Source organism: Carassius gibelio, chromosome A4, assembly GCF_023724105.1.
Source record: "Carassius gibelio isolate Cgi1373 ecotype wild population from Czech Republic chromosome A4, carGib1.2-hapl.c, whole genome shotgun sequence".
Classification (NCBI taxonomy): Eukaryota; Metazoa; Chordata; class Actinopteri; order Cypriniformes; family Cyprinidae; genus Carassius; species Carassius gibelio.
In genome coordinates this window covers 19239706-19261473 of record NC_068374.1, presented here as the reverse complement: position 1 = coordinate 19261473, position 21768 = coordinate 19239706, and the positions used below count along the sequence as shown (strand labels likewise).

General features: G+C 37.1%; 1 protein-coding gene across 1 annotated transcript in view; it reads left to right on the top strand.

Moving 5' to 3' along the window:
- LOC127972627 (copine-8-like) overlaps window positions 1–10737 on the top strand; it is a 190496-nt gene extending 179759 nt beyond the window's left edge. The window contains exons 17-20 of the mRNA XM_052576279.1: window positions 3908–4010; window positions 4735–4792; window positions 5161–5234; window positions 8739–10737. Coding sequence (XP_052432239.1) covers window positions 3908–4010; window positions 4735–4792; window positions 5161–5234; window positions 8739–8927 — 424 coding nt within the window. The 3' untranslated portion in view covers window positions 8928–10737. The remainder of the gene's footprint in view (window positions 1–3907; window positions 4011–4734; window positions 4793–5160; window positions 5235–8738) is intronic.
- The last annotated feature ends 11031 nt before the right edge of the window (window positions 10738–21768 follow it).

The following is a 21768-nucleotide window of genomic DNA, read 5'->3' as shown; positions in this document are numbered from 1 at the left end:
CCACACGTTCACAAAGCATTGAAGCGTATTGATGCTGCTCAAGTTCCCTGATGGGGATGTGTGTGTGTGTGTGTGTGTGTGTGTGTGTGTGTGTGTGTGTGTGTGTGTGTGTGTGTGTGTGTGTGAAATATAAGCATTTTGCATACATCCCAACCAGGGTTTGCAATTTACACCTGCAAACTGCAGGTAAGAATCTGCTGTGGTGGTTCGCATTGTCTGATCGCTAGTCAATATGGCAGGTCTCTTTTCTGAAGTCATTGAATTCCCATTATGGGACTCACAGCTGAAAGTGCTCTGCCTAATTTATAATTGTAACAGTTTCCTACTTCAGTGTGTTACAAACATAATTTCCATTTCCTTGGAAAGAAGACCCTTTGGGCTTTACTTTTTATCAACCAGATTTGATAATGCTCAAAAATTTTAAAAGTTACATTTTTTTTTTACCACACTTACATTTTTTTTTTTATTTTTTTTTTTTATATTTGATATAAAAATACATGAAATCAGTCCTGGAGCATTCTAGAAAAGTAATGGGTTGAAAGTCACATGTCTCATGAATCTCTATTTCAAATCTGAATAAGATATCATGAAAAATGAGACTCCAGCAAATATTTTGCTGAGACTATGTCTATACCCCCACCCCCCAAATATAAGAAAATTTATTTCCCAATAGTACTGAAAGCTTCTACAAACTATTTAGTCAGTAAACATAATACTGCAGTTTATTTTCAAGTATAAAACACTAGAGAGAAACTTAGACATCATATAAGTTATTTATTTGAGCACTAGAAACATACAATAAGAATAATTTGAGTAAGAAAAATAAGAATAATAAGAAAAATATTTTTTTTTCACTGTTTGCCAATTACAGAAAATCCTGAGATTGCTAGAAATGCAGCATTTACAATGAATTACGATGCAAATAAGTGCTGATGTGCTGATGGCCACTTATACAACTGGTAATAACACAAATGGGCCATATAGTAAATAATCCACCCTCTTTATTCATATAGACGGGTTCACTTTGATAGCAGTGATCATACAGTAATAGCGAGCTGATTTGGGCTGATTTGCACTCAAACAGATGGTAATCGTGCAGATACATTCACATTCAACATAAAACACACTCTCACATATATAAAAACTGTTGAAAAATAAAAGAAACAAAGAAAAAAGTTACGCCTCCATCACCTGACAGGTGCGTCAGAGCACGTCACGAGGGAGCGCCAAATTTCAAATATATACTATCTTTCGCCTATCTTTCATTCATTCTTTTTTCCGGTGGATCGTCTCATTCTGTTTTTTTGACACTGTACGCTGCAAAACCTTGCTGTTTTTTTACTACCAAAATGTAGTTTCCGACCGTGAGTTATTCCATAATGGACACAAACAGTTCTGTCGCTGAAGAACTGAAACTTAAACAAAGGAATTATGATCCATATTACAACGTTATTGCTTCGTTGGACTAAACGTGCTTCATGAGATGTCGTTCAGTGGACTCTTACCTTTCTAACTAAACTGGGATTTACAGCTGTGGATGTGTTTATGACTTGTTATTACGACGGATCTGGTACAGCATTTCTAATGTTCATGTTTTTTTATGTGTACTGCTTACACAAATGTAGCAAATACAGTCTTTATAAGCTTTCCATTGAAAAACAGCAATCTGTCGTCGATGCTTGAGGCTTAGATCTTTATAGTTTGTCAAGATTAAATTTGTCCCATTTCATTTAATCTATTCATAAACACTGACTGAGGGGCATTCAGGAAGAGGGCGTCAGGGTGCTGGCTTAGAGGTTAAATACAGCCTAATTGTGCATACCTCGCTTACTTGACTATAACCTTCATTACGCAACAAATAATAGAGTGCTAGTTTACTTTGCATTGAAGCAATAGCGAAGACTCAAAAAACTCAGACACTCTGTGATTTTCTTACTGTCCAGCTGAACTCTCCTGATACCATGCACTTTGATCCCATCAGTGTCTTAAATTTAGTTATAATAAATTTAAGGCCATAAAAGGTCAGTTGTAAATGTGAATTGGTGACTCGACAAGAAGCTAATGCTAATTCATTTTAAGAATATAAACAATTAAGACATTAAAATATCTTTATTTGTTATTAAATTAATATAATTCATTGGTAGTAATTGTTTTAATGAATGTAATAATTTATTCTTTTGACTCATCACTTTTCTTTAGGGGTCACTTCATCTACAACGATATCATTGACTTGATTGCAAATAAATGCACAGACACTATTTAACTGAACAGAGATGACATCACTGAATTCAATGATGAACTGGCTTTAACTGTCATTTTGCATTATTGAGACACTGTTTTCCTAATGAATGTTGTTCAGTTGCTTTGACGCAATGTATTTTGTTTAAAGCGCTATATAAATAAAGGTGACTTGACATGACTTGACTTCTTAAAAATGGTTTGAAGTCTGAAATGTGCGCTGAAAACTTTTTGCCAAAAACCTGTAATTGAACTGTATATATGGTATTACTTTTATTAGTGCAGGTCTTAAAAAGGTCTAAAACAAATCTTATTTTTTTTTTTCGAAAAATCCTGCAGATATTGAGATTATTCCTTTCCATCACATTACAGCTGTTGGTTGTTGCTGTTTACTGAGGCAGTGTGATCTAGCCTTTTGTGTTCATAGACTTCTATAAATGTTCATATAAACAATTATTAATTTGCGATTTAAAATGCAGGCCATCTTAATAACAATAAATTATGTATAATTACATGCAACTAACCCTAAACTAAACCCTCATCCTAACCCTAACCATATATTAAGTGCACATAGTTATCGATTATCACTCAGTACTTAAATGTATAATTACACTGCAACAAGGAAACCATAAAATAAAGTATTACCATAATTTATTCATTCATTCAGTAATGTATTGCTTGTATGATTATTTTCATATTAAATCAATGTGTTTAAAAATATTTATTTTAATTAGCACATTTGATGTCACATTTGACTTCTTGGGAAAGTCGTGGCCTAGTTGTTGGAGAATTTGACTCCTAACCCTAAGGTTGTGGGTTCTAGTCTCGGGCCAGCAATACCACAATGCAGGTGCCCTTGAGCAAGGCATCGAATCCCCAACTGCTCCCTGTGCACCGCAGCATTAATGGCTGCCCACTGCTCCGGGTGTGTTTTCACTGTGTGTGTGTGTTCACTGTTGTGTGTGTGCACTTTGGATGGGTTAAATGCAGAGCACTAATTCTGAAGTAATTGTTTTTACAGTGAGCAATAGTTGCACAATTCACGAAATGCCATCGTGTCCACTAGTGAATTTTTAAATTTGTACAATGACATGGGAAGGATTGTTTTGAGCATTACTGTGTACAGCATCTTTGAAATACTCAATGGAACATTAGGTTTTCAAAGCTTTAATCCACCAAAGCCAATCTGAGGAAGCAGAGGCTGGTATACTGATATACTGGTAAACTGATACCATTTCATCCCTTCTCCTTACCCAGAGGTCTGTAAGCAGATATTTCACTACAGATCAGCTTGAAACCAAATCACAATGAGTTGGAAGAGGCTAGTAAAGGGTGTCAAGTATTAGTGCTCTGAACAACTACACCCTTCAGTACAGTGTGTGGGTAAAAAAGAGACTAATATATCCATGATGCATTCAGAAATTTTTTTTTTTTTTTTTTTTGTATAGTAGGAATGGTTAGTAATAACCACATATAAATGAACTGTGCACTATGTATTTGCTTGTGTCTCCAAAGTTATAAATGCCTCAGGGTATTTTATTTACCTCATAACCGATAAAAATAGACAGTGTAGTAATACAGTGAAATTCTGTCACAATCCAGATGCTTTGGCCGTATATCCTCCAGGAATGAGATATTTAATAATGTAACAATGTACTCTCTCATGCAGAAACGCTGCCTCAGTAAAGGACGGATCACAGTACTTCATCCTCCTCATCATCACAGATGGAGTGATATCAGATATGGCTCAGACAAAGGAGTCTATTGTTAACGTAGGTGTCCTGTCTACTAAACTACATTGAATGTTCATGTAGATTTTAGCTATGTAACCATCTATAAAATAGATTAACTTAATAGTCAATAATCAACTTTAATTAGATTTGTAGTGGGTTTTTATTTGAACTTCGAAAGGTTTATTATGAGATTATAAAATGTTTATCATATGAAATTATAAAAACCAAAAGGAATTGTCCCCTGATTACATTTAAAATGCTTATCTATGACATCATAGGAACATCAGTTTAATGCATCAGTTTGTAAACCTTTTTGGGATTCATTTTTGAGAACTGTGTGGACCATAAATATTTATTTTGGCAGTTAAAAATGAAGAACAAATGCACTTATTTGTGTGATTTTTTTATATAGTATAATGTAAATATAAATAAATATATAAATATATAAACATATTACTATTTAATATATTATTATTTACATTACAAATTAAAATGTGAAAATATAAAAATAAATATATTTTATATGTAAATATACTCTATGTCTAATGTAATTACCGAAACACAAATGTACTAATGTTATTTCACCATAAATAAAAGCGAATTAGCTTATTACCTATACTATGATAATATAGTTATTTGCTTTTAGACAAAAAAAACTGGTTTAAACTGAAAACCATGTTGTTGTTGTTTTTTCGATCAGACTAAAAAAAAATTGACATGGTCATCAATTTGATGACATAGGTTTTTTTTTTCATAATTCCAGGCTGCATGTCTTCCCATGTCAATTATTATTGTTGGAGTTGGACCAGCCGAGTTTGATGGTGAGAAGAGTTATTTATTTATTTATTTATTTTGCTCTTACAGATTTCATATTTCATATATTTTCTTTTTATCCTCATTTTTGTAATAGACCTATTTTAAAAGTCATTTTATCTACACAACACCATCCCCTTTACACACAAGATGTGATGTGCGTTTTATAGTGATGCTCAGGCCTTTAACTTTGAGCGGATAAAAGGATTGTTTACAACTGCAGAATAAATAAGCCTGCCATTTCCCCGTTGCACTGACAGTAATGCCAATGGGTTTAGGAATAATGAAATGAGTCAAAAATTCTCAAAACACGCACCATTGTAGTCACTCAAATGCTAAACTTACTCATGGTTTCTTATCTGTTGTGTGTCCTCAGCCATGATCGAGCTAGATGGTGATGAAGTCAGAATCTCATCGAGAGGCAGAAATGCTGAGAGAGATATCGTACAGGTACAATAACACAGCTAAAGTATTCATCCTTCATCAATAATACATAAAAAACTATAGAGGTTATGGATATCTTGCAAGTTAAATTTGTTTGTAAGTAAATGTACAATAATTTATTGTGCATTTATTTGTTCTAATGGCACACAAATGACCAAAAAGTTTCAGAAATTTACTTTTTAAATCAAGCTACAAAAATTTGACAGTAGTCATGTAATTTTACAAGCATCTGTATATGTAATGCATTGTAATGTATTATATATACAATGGTATCCTTAACACATTATAATGTGTTTGAAATGCTTTATACTTATAATCAGTTTGTATGATCTCATAAATACATTTACATTTAGTCATTTTGCAGACACTTTTATCCAAAGCGGCTTACAATTAGGGAATACACAAGCGATACTTCTTAAAGAGGCAAACAGACAAAGCAAGTGATCGTAATACCAAGGCATTGTTCAAATAACTTCAAGTTAGATAAAGAGAAATAAAGAGACTGACAAAGTTTTTTTTTTTTTTTTACATAATTTTCATAATTTAGGACAAAGTCAAGTAGTGTCGAAAGGGATGATTTTTCAGCCGTCACCTGAAAAAATTTACGGGAATTCAGCATTCCGGATAGGGGTGGGAAGATCATTCCACCAGCCAGGAATGGTGAAAGAGAATGTTCTGGAAAGGGATTTTAAGGCCTCTCTGTGATAGTACCATGAGGTGTCACTCACTAGGGGATCTCAGACTTTTTGGGCTCTTTTGGGATAGTTGAAGACCAGTCAAGCTGCTGCATTCTGAATCATTTGTAGAGGTTTGATAGTGTTTAATGGAAGTCCAGCCAGAAGAGCATTGTAGTAGTCCAGCCTAGAAATGACAAGGGCCTGGACAAAAAGTTGTGCAGCAGGCTCCATTAGAAAGGACCCTAATCATTCTGATGTTGTGCAATGCAGACATTCAAGATTGAGCCAACTTTACAATGTGGTCTTTATAGGTCAGCTGGTCATCAAAGACTATACCAAGATTTTTAACCTAAGTTGATTGGGTAATTGTAGAAAAACCTAGCTGGATGGTGAAATTATACTGTAGAGCTGGAGTGGCAGGGAAGACAAGATGCTCAGTCTTTGCCAGGTTGAGCTATAGGTGATGTTCCTTTATCCATGCCATGATGTACGCCAGGCAGCTTGAGATCTGTGCAGCTACCATTGGATCATCTGGTTGAAATGAGAGATAGAGCTGTGTTGTCATCAGCATAGCAATGGTAGGAGAAGCCATGTGCCTGTATTATGGGACCCAGTGATGTAGTGTATATGGAGAAGAAGAGATCTGTGATCTGTGAGACTGATAGTACAGTATTACAGCAAAAGAACAGCATTTATTGGAAACAGAAATATTTTGTAACGTGATAAAAGTCTTTACTAACATTTTTTATAAATTTAATGCATAGCAAGCATACTTGCTGAATAAAAATATTAATTGTTTTAAAAGTAACCATTGTAATCCCATATTTTTAAATGGTATTGAATTTTGCTGAAATGAATTGAGACAATTAATAAAAGTTTATTTAGATTATTATAATAAACACATAACCTTATTGTGTGTTGTGTGGATGATAATGTGTTGATGTAAACGAGCCTCAAGATATGCTAAAATGCTGATACTAAAATTTTGTTGTGAAACTTATCCAGGTAATTGAATTTTCAGTTTATAAAACCAAGCAAATTATATTCATTATCATCCATTACTATGATAAATTGCATATTATATATATATATATATATATATATATATATATATATATATATATATATATATATATATATATATATATATATAAGCATTCTTAGTTCTGACCATCTCTGCTTGCTTTATGAAAAAAAGAACAGAGCTATCTCAGTCTCTTTTAAAATGTAATTTCTTAATGCTTTCTATGCTCCTCTGTGCTCTGCTTTTCTTATAGTTCTTGGCGAGGTAGTCATCATTATGTGTAGATTGCCCCACGCTCTTTAGGAAGCATTTTAACAGGCAGTGTGCATGAACGGCTGTCATAGGTGGCTAGGGAGGCTTGTTCAGTTAGCTTTGCCTTCACATACACACATTCCAGTAGATCTGGCTTCCCAGCGGCCAACATGTTACTTAAAAGTCCAGTTTTTCAAAACTAAATGGCTGTGTAGTGCTATCAGAAGCTGCCATATCTTTTAGGATAATTTGGCTCTTAGTATCAAAGGCATTTGAGTTGATTGGCATGCTGAGCATTTGATGGCTTTGCCCTTATTTTAGGTTCATTGGTACTTTCAGCTACACAAATTCTTACAGAATTGCAGATGATTGTGAGACCTGCTTCAGATTACTGTCACTTGTTTAAAGTCAACAATAAAGAGTGTGTTTATACATGTACCATAAAATCTACTTTACACTGAAGCTAGAGTTTATTTTGTAATAGTTTTTACATGTTCTGTCAAAACGTAACGTAACGTCATTTGACGTAAAATGCGATATTCGCTGAGTTATTAGATAATGTTTTCTTCCTTTTTTTTCCAAACCACAACACACACCAGTCTCCCTTTTTTGAAAAATGTGATTTATCCTCTCAACTGATCACAGTGCACCATTCTACGGACTCGAGACAGAAATGGCGGCTCTTTGAATACACCTGGCATCCTAGTTTTCCTCATCTACTTTCTAATTTTGTGATCAACAAACAAGGGCCGCATGATAATTCGCATGTGATTGTCATGCACATCTCGTTAGTAAAGCTGGTTCTGTGATTAATTGTACCAGTAAATCTCCATCACGTACTTTCACATGGAAATTATTTAGATGCATTTAATACACAGTGCCGTAGATCAATGACAAGCTACGCTATATCTCGTTTATTATTTGAATCGCATCCGATTATGAACGCGATGGCTTGTCAGTGTTAAGTGTTTTTATTAATGCCATTTATGTTTTGTTAATGCAACATGTAGCACTTTTCAACTAAATGAATGTAACATGGCAAAGATGAATGCACTTTTGGAAGTTTCTGAAATGTCATTTTGGAATTTCTGTTGTCTAATATGATATTGTTCATGTTCTTGTTCATGATGAAATTGTATTTTATTGCTGCAATTAATTTATAGCATTAACAAGATGACCCGTTGAATTCATGTTGGAATATTTAATGTTACATAAACATGCTATTTGAAACTTTGAAACAGAAAATAGTGTTTTTCATATATATATATATATATATATATATATATATATATATATATATATATATATATATATATATATATATATATATATATATAATTTGTTATTTATAATTGTAGGTTGCTGTCAAGTTATTTTTGTTTTTTTCTGAAAACATTTTTTCACCCAAAAATGGAAATTTCCATAATTTACTAACCTTCATGTTGTTCCAAGCCTGAACAAAGAAACTTAAAGATGAAGAGTCATATTTCTTCAAATGTAAAAAAATAAAATAGATAAATATGAAATATGTTTTTTTTTTTTTTTTTTTTTTTGCAGTTTGTTCCATTCAGAGATTACATTGATCGCACTGGGAATCACATCCTTAGCATGGAACATCTAGCCAAAGATGTTCTTGCTGAAATCCCAGACCAGTTCGTATCCTATATGAAGACCAGAGGAATCAAGCCGTCTCCCACTCCCCCTCCGTACACATACCCAGGACTTCCAATGCAAACTCAGATCTAAAATGGCCCAGGAGTAAGCCTTGCAGTATCTCAGTATTGCTCTCTCAATCACTCAGTAAGATTAAGTTATCCTCAGCCTTTCTGTCCCTTTCTTTTTGCACTATGGGGCTGTAGATGGACAACATGGTTAGACAGGGTTCTGAAAACAGGTTTACTTCCGTCATGTCTCTCAGTTTCTCTCTCTGTCTCAATGCCTGGCTAGCTTTTTTTTCTGAGAGCCTTATTATAGAATGAACTTCGTATTTCTGGCTTACTGTGGAAAAAAAGGATGAAGTTGTATGAGGGTAAAGAAAGACAAAAAATTGAGCTGATGATGTTGCACCCTGTCTCAGAACAGCAGAGCAGCTTCCTCTTCCTCAGACCAGGAAAATTCTAACAAATCACTAGTCGCAAATAGACTGTTGTATATAACTTCAAAAGTAGACTTCTTCCATCGTTTTTTGTCTTGTTATCTTCTTTCTTCTCTGAGCTCTCACTCAATGTTTACATGTTAATAATTTTCTTACTGTTGGATCTAACTTTTAGAAGCATATATCTTCAACATGAACTTTGCCATGCAAATCCTTGCAGCGTGTTATTTTTGCCATGTCCATCAGGTGGCATGGGCTGGTGTCGTTCCAGAAGACCACATTTCTTGCATGGAAATGGTGTGTCCAGGCATGCGATGCTTGTTGTGCAGTATTCATGTTATTTTACCTTTTCTTAATCTCTTTTCTCTCACTCACTTTCTCTTCGTTTTCTTTTTTTCCCCTGATGTAAGCACAATAGATGGGCACCTCATTGTGTAAAAAGAACCTCATAAGACTCACCGTGCTTCATTACAATTAGATCTGAGCAGCTGCTCAAGAGCCCAGTGGTCAAAAACACAGATACCATTATTATTAGATGTCTTGTTTTTATTGTTATTATTTTAAGTCTTATGTTAAAGTATTGTACGGATGTTTTGTAATTTTCTGTTGATTTGGTGATGCTGTATTATATTTTTCTAATAGCATGTGGATTCATCTATCAAATTTGATCTTCATCTGGTAGAATTGCCCAAAGATAGTGTCAAAAATACAAAGCTTATCATGAAATCCTTCTTCTTGGATTTCACTGTGAATATTTAAGTGTTGAAAACTGATAAGATGCAGAATTATACACCTAATTTAAATGTTTTTGATCCTATTATTTTAGAAATGAGGTCTTAGTATTAGGAAAATTATTATTTAAAGTCTTCAAAACTCATCTTTTCTCTCCTCAACCAAATAATCACAGAAACTGGAACAATAGTTCAAAAAATGACTGTTGTCGTTTGTTTCTAGCAAATGAATGAAGTGAATCATATTGACTCCTGGTTTATTATGATTCACTTAAAGCTGTGGTAGGTAACTTTTGACGCTCTAGCGGTTAATAAACAGAACTGCTTGCGTCTTGCGGAAGAACATCGTAGCTGGAACTACTTCTCTCTGTTTATGTCTATGAAGAATCACAAAAGTACTGGGTTACTCCGCCGCGGTACCCCCAAAGCAATCTAAAATAGTCTGAATATAAACACTTATTATAGGTGCACCCTAATGATTCAGGACAAGCTAAAAACATGGTTTGGAAAATGGATTCATGGTGTACTCGCTTATTTATATACATTTTTCTACATTTTGAACACAAACAAAGTTACGGACCGCAGCTCTGATTGGTTGTTTCTTACCGGGAGCGGATGAATTTCTGCAAATGGCAATAGGACCACTGGGAGGAGCCAGAGGAGCTTGATTTTTTTCACAGATTATCTGTCTCATATTCTACTGTCAGGACATAATGACAGGTTTAACAAATATGTAAAAAATATATTTTTACAAAAGTTACCTACTGCAGCTTTAATTTAGTAGAGTGTTTTTTTTATTATTATTATAATAATGTACTACAGCACACCAGTGTTTTACACAAAAATCACCTTAAAAGTAATTGCTAAATTGGCAGAAAAAAAAGTAAGCAAGCAAGCAAAAAGCAAGTTTGAGATTATTTTAATATTATAATAAAAATGTTTTGTTTACTGCTTTTCTTTCACTATTAACTCAACATATTAATTTTAAATGGAAATCTTAAGTAGGCACAATTTATATATGTCTACATACTTTCCAGCCTTTAAGCATACCACTTAAGTCAATTATTATTATTATTTTTATCAAGATCATGATAAACATACATTCAATCATAATTCATACTACTTTCTTTGTTCTCATCTTGACTTGGTAAGCATGAAATGCACAGAGGAATAGTGAGTGAGTGGATGTCAGCTCGGCAAGCATCATCAAAGTGTTTTTAAAATTGTGACTCGACTCGAATTTGTTTACTGAAGATATCCAAATAATATATTGTATGCTATTCATATCTAAATATTACGTGCACTATGTTTGCATGTACAGTTTTACAAGGGATTAATCAGTTATTTTGTTATTGTTAGTGTTTTGAGTAAAAAAAAAAAATCAAACAGGAAAATAACTGTACAAATGGCCTTAATCTCTCACTGAATTCTTGGAATTGTGTGATGCCTTTAGATATGAATTGTTATATATTTTGTGTCAGTGTATAATTGATTTCTAGTCTATATTTCTAGTCTATATTCTAGTGTTCTTAAAATGTAACCTTTTGAATCAGTTATTAATCAAAGAAAGCATGATTAAAGTTTTGATTGTCTAGTAAATCCATATGATGAAATTGTTATTTCTGTATCAAGTACAAATTTTGGAATAAACATTCTTAATATATACCAATTATATTGGTAGCTCCGTGTAGCTGTTTTTATTTTATTTTTTCTCTAGAATCTTTATCTTACTATCACTGTCTGTTTTTTTTTTTTTTTTTTTTTTTTTTAAGTGGTAAAATATAACTTAATTCACACCATATTTCTGATATTATCGATCAATCTTATCAGATTAACTTTGATCGTTCACTTTTCCGTGAGTGCAATACACCTGCAAAGCGTTAGCACTCGTTAGTTTGTCATTAGCGTTTTCTTTTCTCCTCTCCTCTCTCTCGCTCCAGTTTTTTGGATTCCAGGCTTTGGATGCGTCTAGCTCAGGGATTCCTGTACATTGTTCGGTTCCAGAAACAGAGCCCCTGCAGCAGGACAACTGGGTGACGGTGAGGCAGCATAGTCGTGGGTCAAAACACCGCTCTTCTGTTCCGATCAAAACATTAAAAAGGTTCTCCCCACTCAGTGATGCACCCACTCAGAAACCTGATGAAAGTGCTCTAGTTATTGGTGATTCTATTGTACGGAACGTGAATATAGAGACACCAGCCACCATAGTCAAATGTTTACCGGGAGCCAGAGCCCCTGACATCTTGGCAAATTTAAAAGTGCTGGCAAATGCTAAACGTAAATACAGTAAGATTGTTATTCCTGCCGGCGCTAATGATGTTCGACTTCGCCAGTCGGAGATCACTAAATATAACTTTAAAGAGGTGTGTGAACTTGCAAGCACGATGTCAGACACTGTAATATGCTCTGGTCCCCTCCCTGCTTACCGTGGTGATGAGATGCATAGCAGATTGTCATCACTCAATGGCTGGATGTCTAAGTGGTGCCCACAGCATAACATAGGTTTCATAGACAATTGGACGAGCTTTTGGGGCAGACCTGACCTGTTTAAAAGAGATGGTCTTCATCCCTCCTGGGGTGGTGCCACTCTTCTCTCTAGAAATATGGCAAATAGTCTTAGAGTTCATACTTGACTAACTGGGGCCCAGGTCATGATGCAGACAGACTGGCTAAACCGACCGTCTGCTAGCTGCCTCCCGTCACAGAGGTCAGCTAATTCTCAGCACATAGAGACTCTTTCACCTAGACTATAGAGACTGTGTTTGTTCCCCGAACTAGAAAATACAAAAAACGTCCAAACCAAGTTATGGTTAACAATTTAATTGAGGTTCAACAAATAAAAAAACAAATGCAATATGGATAAACAAATGATAAAGCTTGGCTTATTGAATATCAGATCCCTTTCCACGAAAACACTTTTTGTAAATAATATGATAACTGAATGTGATGGGTGGTGAAAGGACAGTCTGGAAGCAGATGTAAGTTTACTGATTTAATGAGAAGATATAGCGTTGGTACATAAACAAACAATGACGATGAGACCGCGATACTCCGGGGGGATGGTGAAGCGGTGAGAAGTCCAGCTGATGGTGGAGAGAAGCTGAGTAATCCGAATGATGACGGCGTGAGGCAGCAGGAGAGGGTGGCACAGGAACTGCAGGGAATAGAGCCGAAGGTAAGTGTCTGTGGCTGAGTGAACGTGCGAAGAGTGGATGAGGTTCTAGGGAAACACAGACATCCAAACGCAAACAACACGGAGAGACAGACGAACAGGGTAAACACATCAACATTAAACAACGATCTCACAAACACAAGATGTGAGACAAGCCATTATATAGTGGATGAGTAATGAGTGGCAGCTGTTGCTGATACAATTAACGATGACGCCCACAATTAATCAGTGCAGATGCGGAACACACAGAATTCACCACAAAGTGTAAACATCCCGAGATCACGGTTTACCAACCGTGACAGTACCCCCAACCCCCCCCCCCCCCCCCCCCCCCTCTAAGAACACCTCCTGGAGTTCCCAGAAGGGCCTACCTGCTGATTGTATTCATCAATAAGGGAGTGATCCAATATGTCCCTAGCAGGTACCCAACTCCTCTCCTCCGGACCGTAACCTTCCCAGTCCACCAGATACTGGAATCCTCGTCCCCTCCGTCTCGAGTCCAGAATACGATTAACCGAATAAGTCGGTTCCCCATCTACGAGACGCGGCGGCGGGGGAACCGGAGTAGGCGGAATAATACGTGCATAAAACACAGGTTTAATTTTGGTGATAGTGAACGGGCCGATAAATTTAGGAGCAAATTTATTAGAAACGGATCGCAAGGGAATGTAACTGGTAGAAAGCCACACTTTTTGACCCACGACATAGACAGGAGGCTTTGACCGGTGGCGATCGGCCTTGGCCTTAGTGCGCTCCCTTACCCGGAGCAGAGTCTCATGGGCTCTGGTCCAGGTGCGGTGACACCTCTGGACAAACGCGTGAGCGGAGGGCACCGCGACTTCAGATTCCAGACTGGGAAAGCTGGTGGCTGGTACCCTACACTACACTGAAACGGAGAGAGGCCCGTAGCTGACACTGGCAACGAATTGTGGGCGTACTCCACCATAGAGAGTTGGTGACTCCAGGAAGAAGGATTCTTGGAGACCAAACATCTCAACATCCTCTCTAAATCTTGGTTGGCTCGCTCAGATTGTCCGTTGCTTTGGGGATGATAACCCGACAACAAGCTAACTGACGCACCTAATAATTTGCAAAACTCTTTCCAAAATTTGGATATAAACTGAGATCCCCTGTCTGAAACCACGTCTACCGGGAGGCCATGAAGCTGAAAGACGTGATCTAAAACAGTAACCGCTGTCTCCTTGGCTGTCGGTAATTTGGGCAAGGGAATGAAATGTGCCGCCTTCGAGAACCAGTCCACTACGGTCAAAACGACCATCATGCCATTAGAGGGCGGGAGGGCAGTAACAAAATCTAGAGCGATATGGGACCAGGGTCTCGAAGGGACAGACAGCGGTTCGGAGAAGCCCATCAGGAGGTCGGTTAGATGACTTACCACTGGCACAAACTGAGCAAGCCAAAACAAAATCGCGGACATCGCGAGCCATACGTGGCCACCAGAATCGTTGTCTAACCAAACCATTAGTTCTACTTATCCCTGGGTGACAAGCCATGTTAGAACAATGAACCCACTGGACAACTTCGGACCTTAACTCCGGCATAAATAAGCGGTTCGGTGGGCAACCGGACGGAGGCATTACCCCTTCTAAGGCCGTCTTGACCTTCGACTCGACCTCCCATACGAGTGCTGAGCATTGGCGTAGCAAGCTTTTCAAAAGTGTGGGGGATGGATGTGGTTTGTTTATAAACAATAAAAAAAGATGAATACAATGACAGAGGGGTACAAAATGCAGGGCTTAAAGTTATCCGGCATAGTTCATAGTTCTTCAACAGGTACGCAAACAATGTAATCATTTCTCACTTTTTTTCTCCTCAACATGTAACATTACAATCAAACACAACAGGTAAGTAAGTATCCACAAAAGTATTCAGCTAATCAACAAACAGTGCTCAAAATATCAAAATCAGTTGCACTGGCAATGAACCCATAAATACACTGCTTAACAATGACAGTTTGTCCCCCTCCTCGTCAATTCCCTGCCTTCATCATCAAAGTTATGTTATACATTGCATGGCCACGTAACGTTACATAACCGAATTAAGCTAGCTGGTGAACAATATCCCAATAAAAGCAATTAGCATTAGTCTAAAAAACGAAATATAATACTGAAACACTCGACATGTCAACAAAACTATAACAGAACATCTTCCCAAACTCTTCCCGCCTAAGTTCCCGCCTCCTCAGCACGAGCTGACCTATAACACCCCAAGAGAGGCGGGACTTAAGGCAGAACAGCCAATCATCAGCCGGTCACACTCAAAGCCAGTGTCATGTTTGAGAGGGAGGGGGGAGGAGGCAGCCGCGGCGAGCGCTGACACAGAGCGGCCAGAGAAACGGAGGAGCTACTGTAGTAAGGCGTTTGTGCAAAACTGCGGAAAAACTGCATAAAACGTGTGGGTGTTGAACCCTCTCACCAGGATAAGTGTGGGTGTTAAAACACCCACATCCCCCACGGGTGCGACGCCCCTGGTGCTGAGACTACTAATTTCTCAGGCAAAATACACTTGGGATTAACGGTACGGGCGGAGGGATCAAAAAGACAAAAAATCGGGTTTGGCATTCTTGGAACCCGGGTGGTACGATAGGGTGAATTCAAAATGACCGATAAAAGTGCCCACCGAGCCTGCCTGGAATTGAGTCTTTTGGCAGTTCTGATGTATTATAAATTCTTGTGATCGGTCCAAACAATAAAGGGAACCCCTGAACCCCTGAACCCTCTAACCAGTGGCGCCACTCCTCCAACACTAATTTGCCCACCAACAACTCTATTGCCAATGTCATAATTACGTTTGGCAGGAGATAATCGATGTGAAAAAAACACGCAAGGGTGTATCTTATCGTCTGAAGCAGCACGTTGGGACAACACTGCTCCTACCCCCACCTCTGATCCGTTGACCTCCACCACGAACTACCGTGTGGGATCAGGGGCCACAAGGATGGGAGCCGAAACGAAGTGGTTCTTGAGGTTAGTGAACGCAGCCTCAGCTGTGTCCGACCACCTGAATGGAGTACTGGGAGAGGTCAAGGCTGTCAGAGGTGAGGCTAGTTGGCTGAAATTATGGATGAAACGATGATAGAAATTGGCGAACCCCAGAAACCGATGTAGGGCCTCACGGGAGTCTGGAGATGGCCAATCTATCACAGCCTTAACTTTGTCAGCGTCCATACGTATTCCCTCAGACGAAATGATATACCCTAGGAAGGGGACTGACTGTGCATGGAATACGCACTTCTCCGCCTTGACAAAAAGCCCATTCTCTAGTAACCTCTGGAGCACTTGTCTGACCTGTTGAACGTGTTCCTGGAGAGATGAAGAAAAATTCAGTATGTCATCCAGGTAAACATATATAAACTGATCTACCATATCTCTCAACACGTCATTCACGAGTGCTTGGAAAACCCCGGGCGAGTTGGAGAGCCCGAACGGCATCACCAAGTACTTTAGTGTTAAAGGCAGTTTTCCATTCATCCCCCTTCCTGATGCGGACCAAATGATAAGCATTACGTGAATCCAATTTTGTGAATACAGATGCTCCCTGCAACCTGGTCCTGTCATCGCTGCACTGGCTCCCTATCAAACATTGTATAGATTTTAAAATATTGCTTATTACTTATAAAGCCCTGAATGGTTTAGCACCTCAGTATTTGAATGAGCTACTTTTACAATATACTCCTCTACGTCCGCTACGTTCTAAAAACTAAGGCAATTTGATAATACCTAGAATATCAAAATCAACTGCGGGCGGCAGATCCTTTTCCTATTTGGCACCTAAACTCTAGAATAACCTACCTAACATTGTTTGTGAGGCAGACACACTCTTGCAGTTTAAATCTAGATTAAAGACCCATCTCTTTAACCTGGCATACACATAACATACTAATATGCTTTTAATATCCAAATCCGTTAAAGGATTTTTAGGCTGCATTAATTAGGTAAACCGGAACCGAAAACACATAACACCCTATGTACTTTCTACACCATTAGAAGAATGGCATCTATGCTAATATTTGTCTGTTTCTCTCTTGTTCCGAGGTCACCGTGGCCACCAGATCCAGTCTGTATCCAGATCAGAGGGTCACTGCAGTCACCCGGATCCAGTACGTATCCAGACATGATGATGGATCAGCACCTAGAAAGGACCTCTACTGCCCTGAAAGACAGCGGAGACCAGGACAGCTAGAGCCCCAGATACAGATCCAATGTAAAGATCTTGTCTCAGAGGACCACCAGGACAAGACCATAGGAAACAGACGATTCTTCTGCACAATCTGACTTTGCTGCAGCCTGGAATTGAACTACTGGTTTCGTCTGGTCAGAGGAGAACTGGCCCCCCAAATGAGCCTGGTTTCTCCCAAGGTTTTTTTCTCCATTCTATCACCGATGGAGTTTCGGTTCCTTGCCGCTGTCGCCTCTGGCTTGCTTAGTTGGGGTCACTTCATCTACAGCGATATCATTGACTTGATTGCAAATAAATGCACAGACACTATTTAAACTGAACAGAGATGACATAACTGCATTCAATTATGAACTGCCTTTAACTATCTTTTTGCATTATTGAGACACTGTTTTCCAAATGAATGTTGTTCAGTGCTTTGACGCAATGTATTTTGTTTAAAGCGCTATATAAATAAAGGTGATTGATTGATTGACCAATTGTTATTCAAAACTGTTCATAATAAAAGTTTGCTGTAGGTGGTTGCCAGGATAAATTTCTGCAGTTTCTAAGGAGTTCTGATTGTAAAATGAATGTATCATGTCATATTAATTTCAGTAGCACCAAATATATTATTTAGCAGGTTACATGGTGAATTTTAATACTTCACCTAAAACAGTTGAACAAACTTATAACCCTGGTTATATTATAAGCAAAAGTAATAGTGACACATATAGAAAGTACATTAGATGTTCTAACCTAAAATGGCAGTTCAGTTGTATTCAACTGGAGAAAACGATCATTCAAAGTTTATGCTGTTGTAGAGCATTTCAAATCAGTCATTTTCAGTTCCATGTACTGTATATGTCTCAAGGAAGCTCCCTGTTTAAACTGCACACAACAAGGCAGCACATTTCAATTTGGAGCAGAGTTTATGTTCCCATATCCCCTCTCTTTCCCTAACTACAAAGCCATTAGGAAAAATAACTGTTTTCCATATTGGTGTGACACTCTAATTACAGAAGGAGCACACTGGCTGGCTTATAAGCTCCAATTATATCAGGCTGCTAGGACTTGATATAATTGCTAGGTCCTGAAGGTACAGAGGGTCACCATGAACTACATGAACATAGTCAATCTAACTGCTGTACATGTTTTCTTCTAAAAGTACAAGTATCCTGACAGTTGATTAGCACCAACATATAGACGTTAGAATTTAAAAGACTTGCACAGATATGTATAGCTTGCAGTTAAAGTGTAAAGTGTGAGCCACCCATCAACAAATTATTTCATATGACACACGGGTAATGCAGTGGCCTTTAAGTGTATTTTATATATATCATGACAGACCAGCCAATTAGTTTCATCCTACTTTGTACTTAACACTTGCATGGACTGCCATACAGTTGCTCGTACAGACGGCCGCATTCCAGTATCACCTATACAACTGCCCCTGGCATGAAAATAAATGAACCTTTAATGTTTGGAAAATAATAATGTCTTTCACTGCTTCCATAAAACATGGAACAAAAGCAAAACATATTTTTTAGAGATTGGTTGCACTTAGTACTGTTCTAAACCTATATCAAAGGAACACATAGAAATAAAGACCTTGTTGATGAATTAGGCAAATTACTTTTTCTGTGGTTACTTTTAATTACTTTTACACTGAGTGTTTAGTTTGTCTAATGTGGCATCTAGTGAACAAAAATATACATATTAAGTAAATATTAAGTTAAATAAATTAAAATAATTTCAAAAACTGAGCCTGGGAGCCCAAACTAATATTGAGTCACAAAGAGTCAAAAACATGGTTTAAATTACTTCTGCTTCTTTTGTTACACTGAATATGGAAGCTCCATTCAAGGGCTTTGCATCTTGGGATACATTATGTCATGCTGTCTGCAAGGTACATAATCCATGTGTTTAGAAAAATGTGCATAGTATTAGGATATTAGTTGCTAACTAAATTCATTTTTGGGATACTGAAATGTTGATTATAAAAACTGCTGAAACATTGTTTCTGAAATATGCAACAACAAAAAAAATTTTTGCTCTATTTATCATTGTCTCTGTCCATCTTTTCTCTTTCTCTACTCGCATATAATATATATATGTCTTAATTATTTGTGTAAATCAATGGTCTCTTTGTATAAGTTTTTATAACTATACCTTAATTTGTCAAGCTGTAAATGTTACATAAACTCGATAAATCAGTTAAAGGTTATTTGGTTTTAGAGAAAACTGAATGTTGTCCAATAAAATCATGAAGCGACCTGTTCCTCAAAGGGGAAGATTGTGCTGGACTTGCATTAGCATTACACAACACAATACAGTATTTTCGCACCTCCAAATTACAGTTAATCCCATCTTGACATTTCCCAATTCTCCCACCTATAAATCAAAGCTCACAAAACCCTTGTAATCACAAATTCAGGCCTCACCAGTGAGGGCGTCAAATCACATTGTGGTATTTACAACGCCAGTTTCATGTGAATCAGTGCTTCCTGTGTTTTACTATCTAAAGCATTTTGGAGATTTTTTAAAAGTAAAAAAAAAAAAATAAATAAAAAATAAGACTAAGATACACACAATAGTATGAAGACACTAAATAGACACCAATCTGTAAAGGCAAAACATTTTTTTATATATATATATAATTAAAAAGAAAGACTCTGGGAAAAGATTCTTGTTGACTCAACATATCAAACTTATTATTTGACCCAGTCAAGCACTTAAAATATAAATATAAATTATATTTAATTAAAAATAATTGTAAAAAAAAAACAAAAAAAAAACATTTAAAATATAGTACTGTATTGATTGCACCATGCACTGTAAAAGGTGCTGCAATTGATACCTTACATTTCTACCTCTTTCCTTTAAAGGTCCTGTATTTCGTGCTTTTTGAAGCTTGACTGTGTTAACAGTGTGAAATATGGTGTGAAATATAACATGTATTCATGTTTTGCGTGTAAAAAAACACAGTATTTTTCACACAATTCACCTATCTGTATACTGCTGTTTTCACTGTCATAAAAATGGGCTGATAACTTTCTTGTTCTATAAAGTCCCTCCTTCAGAAATACGTAACCTGTTCTGATTGTGCCAGCGGTTCCTGTGTTGTGTTTCGACAGCAGCTTAGTGCACGCGGCCCTCCTGGAATCGCGATTGGGCTATTTTTTAGAAGCAAGTGGGCAGGAGCATGTGCTGGAGATGTACTTATAATCACATGAGCGTTTTTACTGATGAGATGCGCATGATCTAGTTAACAAAGCTAAACAGCGTTGCCCTTTGTGTAATAAGTTACAGAAACTGTTAAACTTAAATAATAAAATACACTTACCAGTAGTGGTCCATAAACAACGCCTACTCCAGTCAAAGAGGGAACTGCTCCATCTTTCAGGAATAATCTTTGTGCGAATCTGGCATTAAACTGATTGAGATTGAGGAAGCTGTCCTCAGCAAAATGTGCTGCACATAGTTTTACATGTGGATTATAATTTTTAGGGAACCGAGTTAAACATAAATTGTAACCATTAATCTCCAAGTACAGCGTCCCTGGGAAGCCCAAACAAAAGTGATTGGTCTCCGAGATGAAAATAACAGCGTTTTCGACGACATGGCGACAAACACAAACGCAACTCTTCCTCTTCTCCGTCGGAGCGCAACAAGACCACGCCCCAATTTTTGTGTATTCCTGTGGGCAGAGGTTAGTCAAAAAACTGTTTTAGTGACGTCATTACTGCATGAACTAGAGGGATGTAGTCCAAGCGGGTAATTTTTTGTAGGCGAATTCTGTTAAATAAAATATCTCGTTTGGCATTGAACTTTGAGCTTTAGAATTTTACAAATATTTGTTATACTCTAACAACAACATTACACACTAACTAAAGTTTAAAACATGGGATCACGAAGAACGGGACCTTTAAATTTAACTCTTGATGTTGTAACCAAATAAATTCACTTTTCTTTTTCTTTTTTTCTTTCCCCAGTGTGGACAGATTTAATCTATTAAAGATGATCATATATGTCTTTCTGTATAAACATTTACTAGACTAAAGCAAAATGTTTTCAAGCAATGTGTCATTGATGAATAAGACTCGTTGAAGATTAATACATTCTAACACATTTAATCACAATAGTCCAAACAAGAGATAATCCAGAAGGGCATGGAAACACACATCAATGAAAACGGTGACCGGACAAGGCGCAATGATGCAAGATGCAACTTAAATACATAGACAAATGAGGAAAATTAACAAAACACAGGTGAACTAGATAAAGTAATCAAAGGAAGACAGATACTAGGTCAAGGAACTGCAAATGAAAACAAATTTAAAGTCCATAAGTTTGACACAGTGTTTGTTTATCTTTCAGTCAGGATTGCATTGCATTGCATTATATATTTTA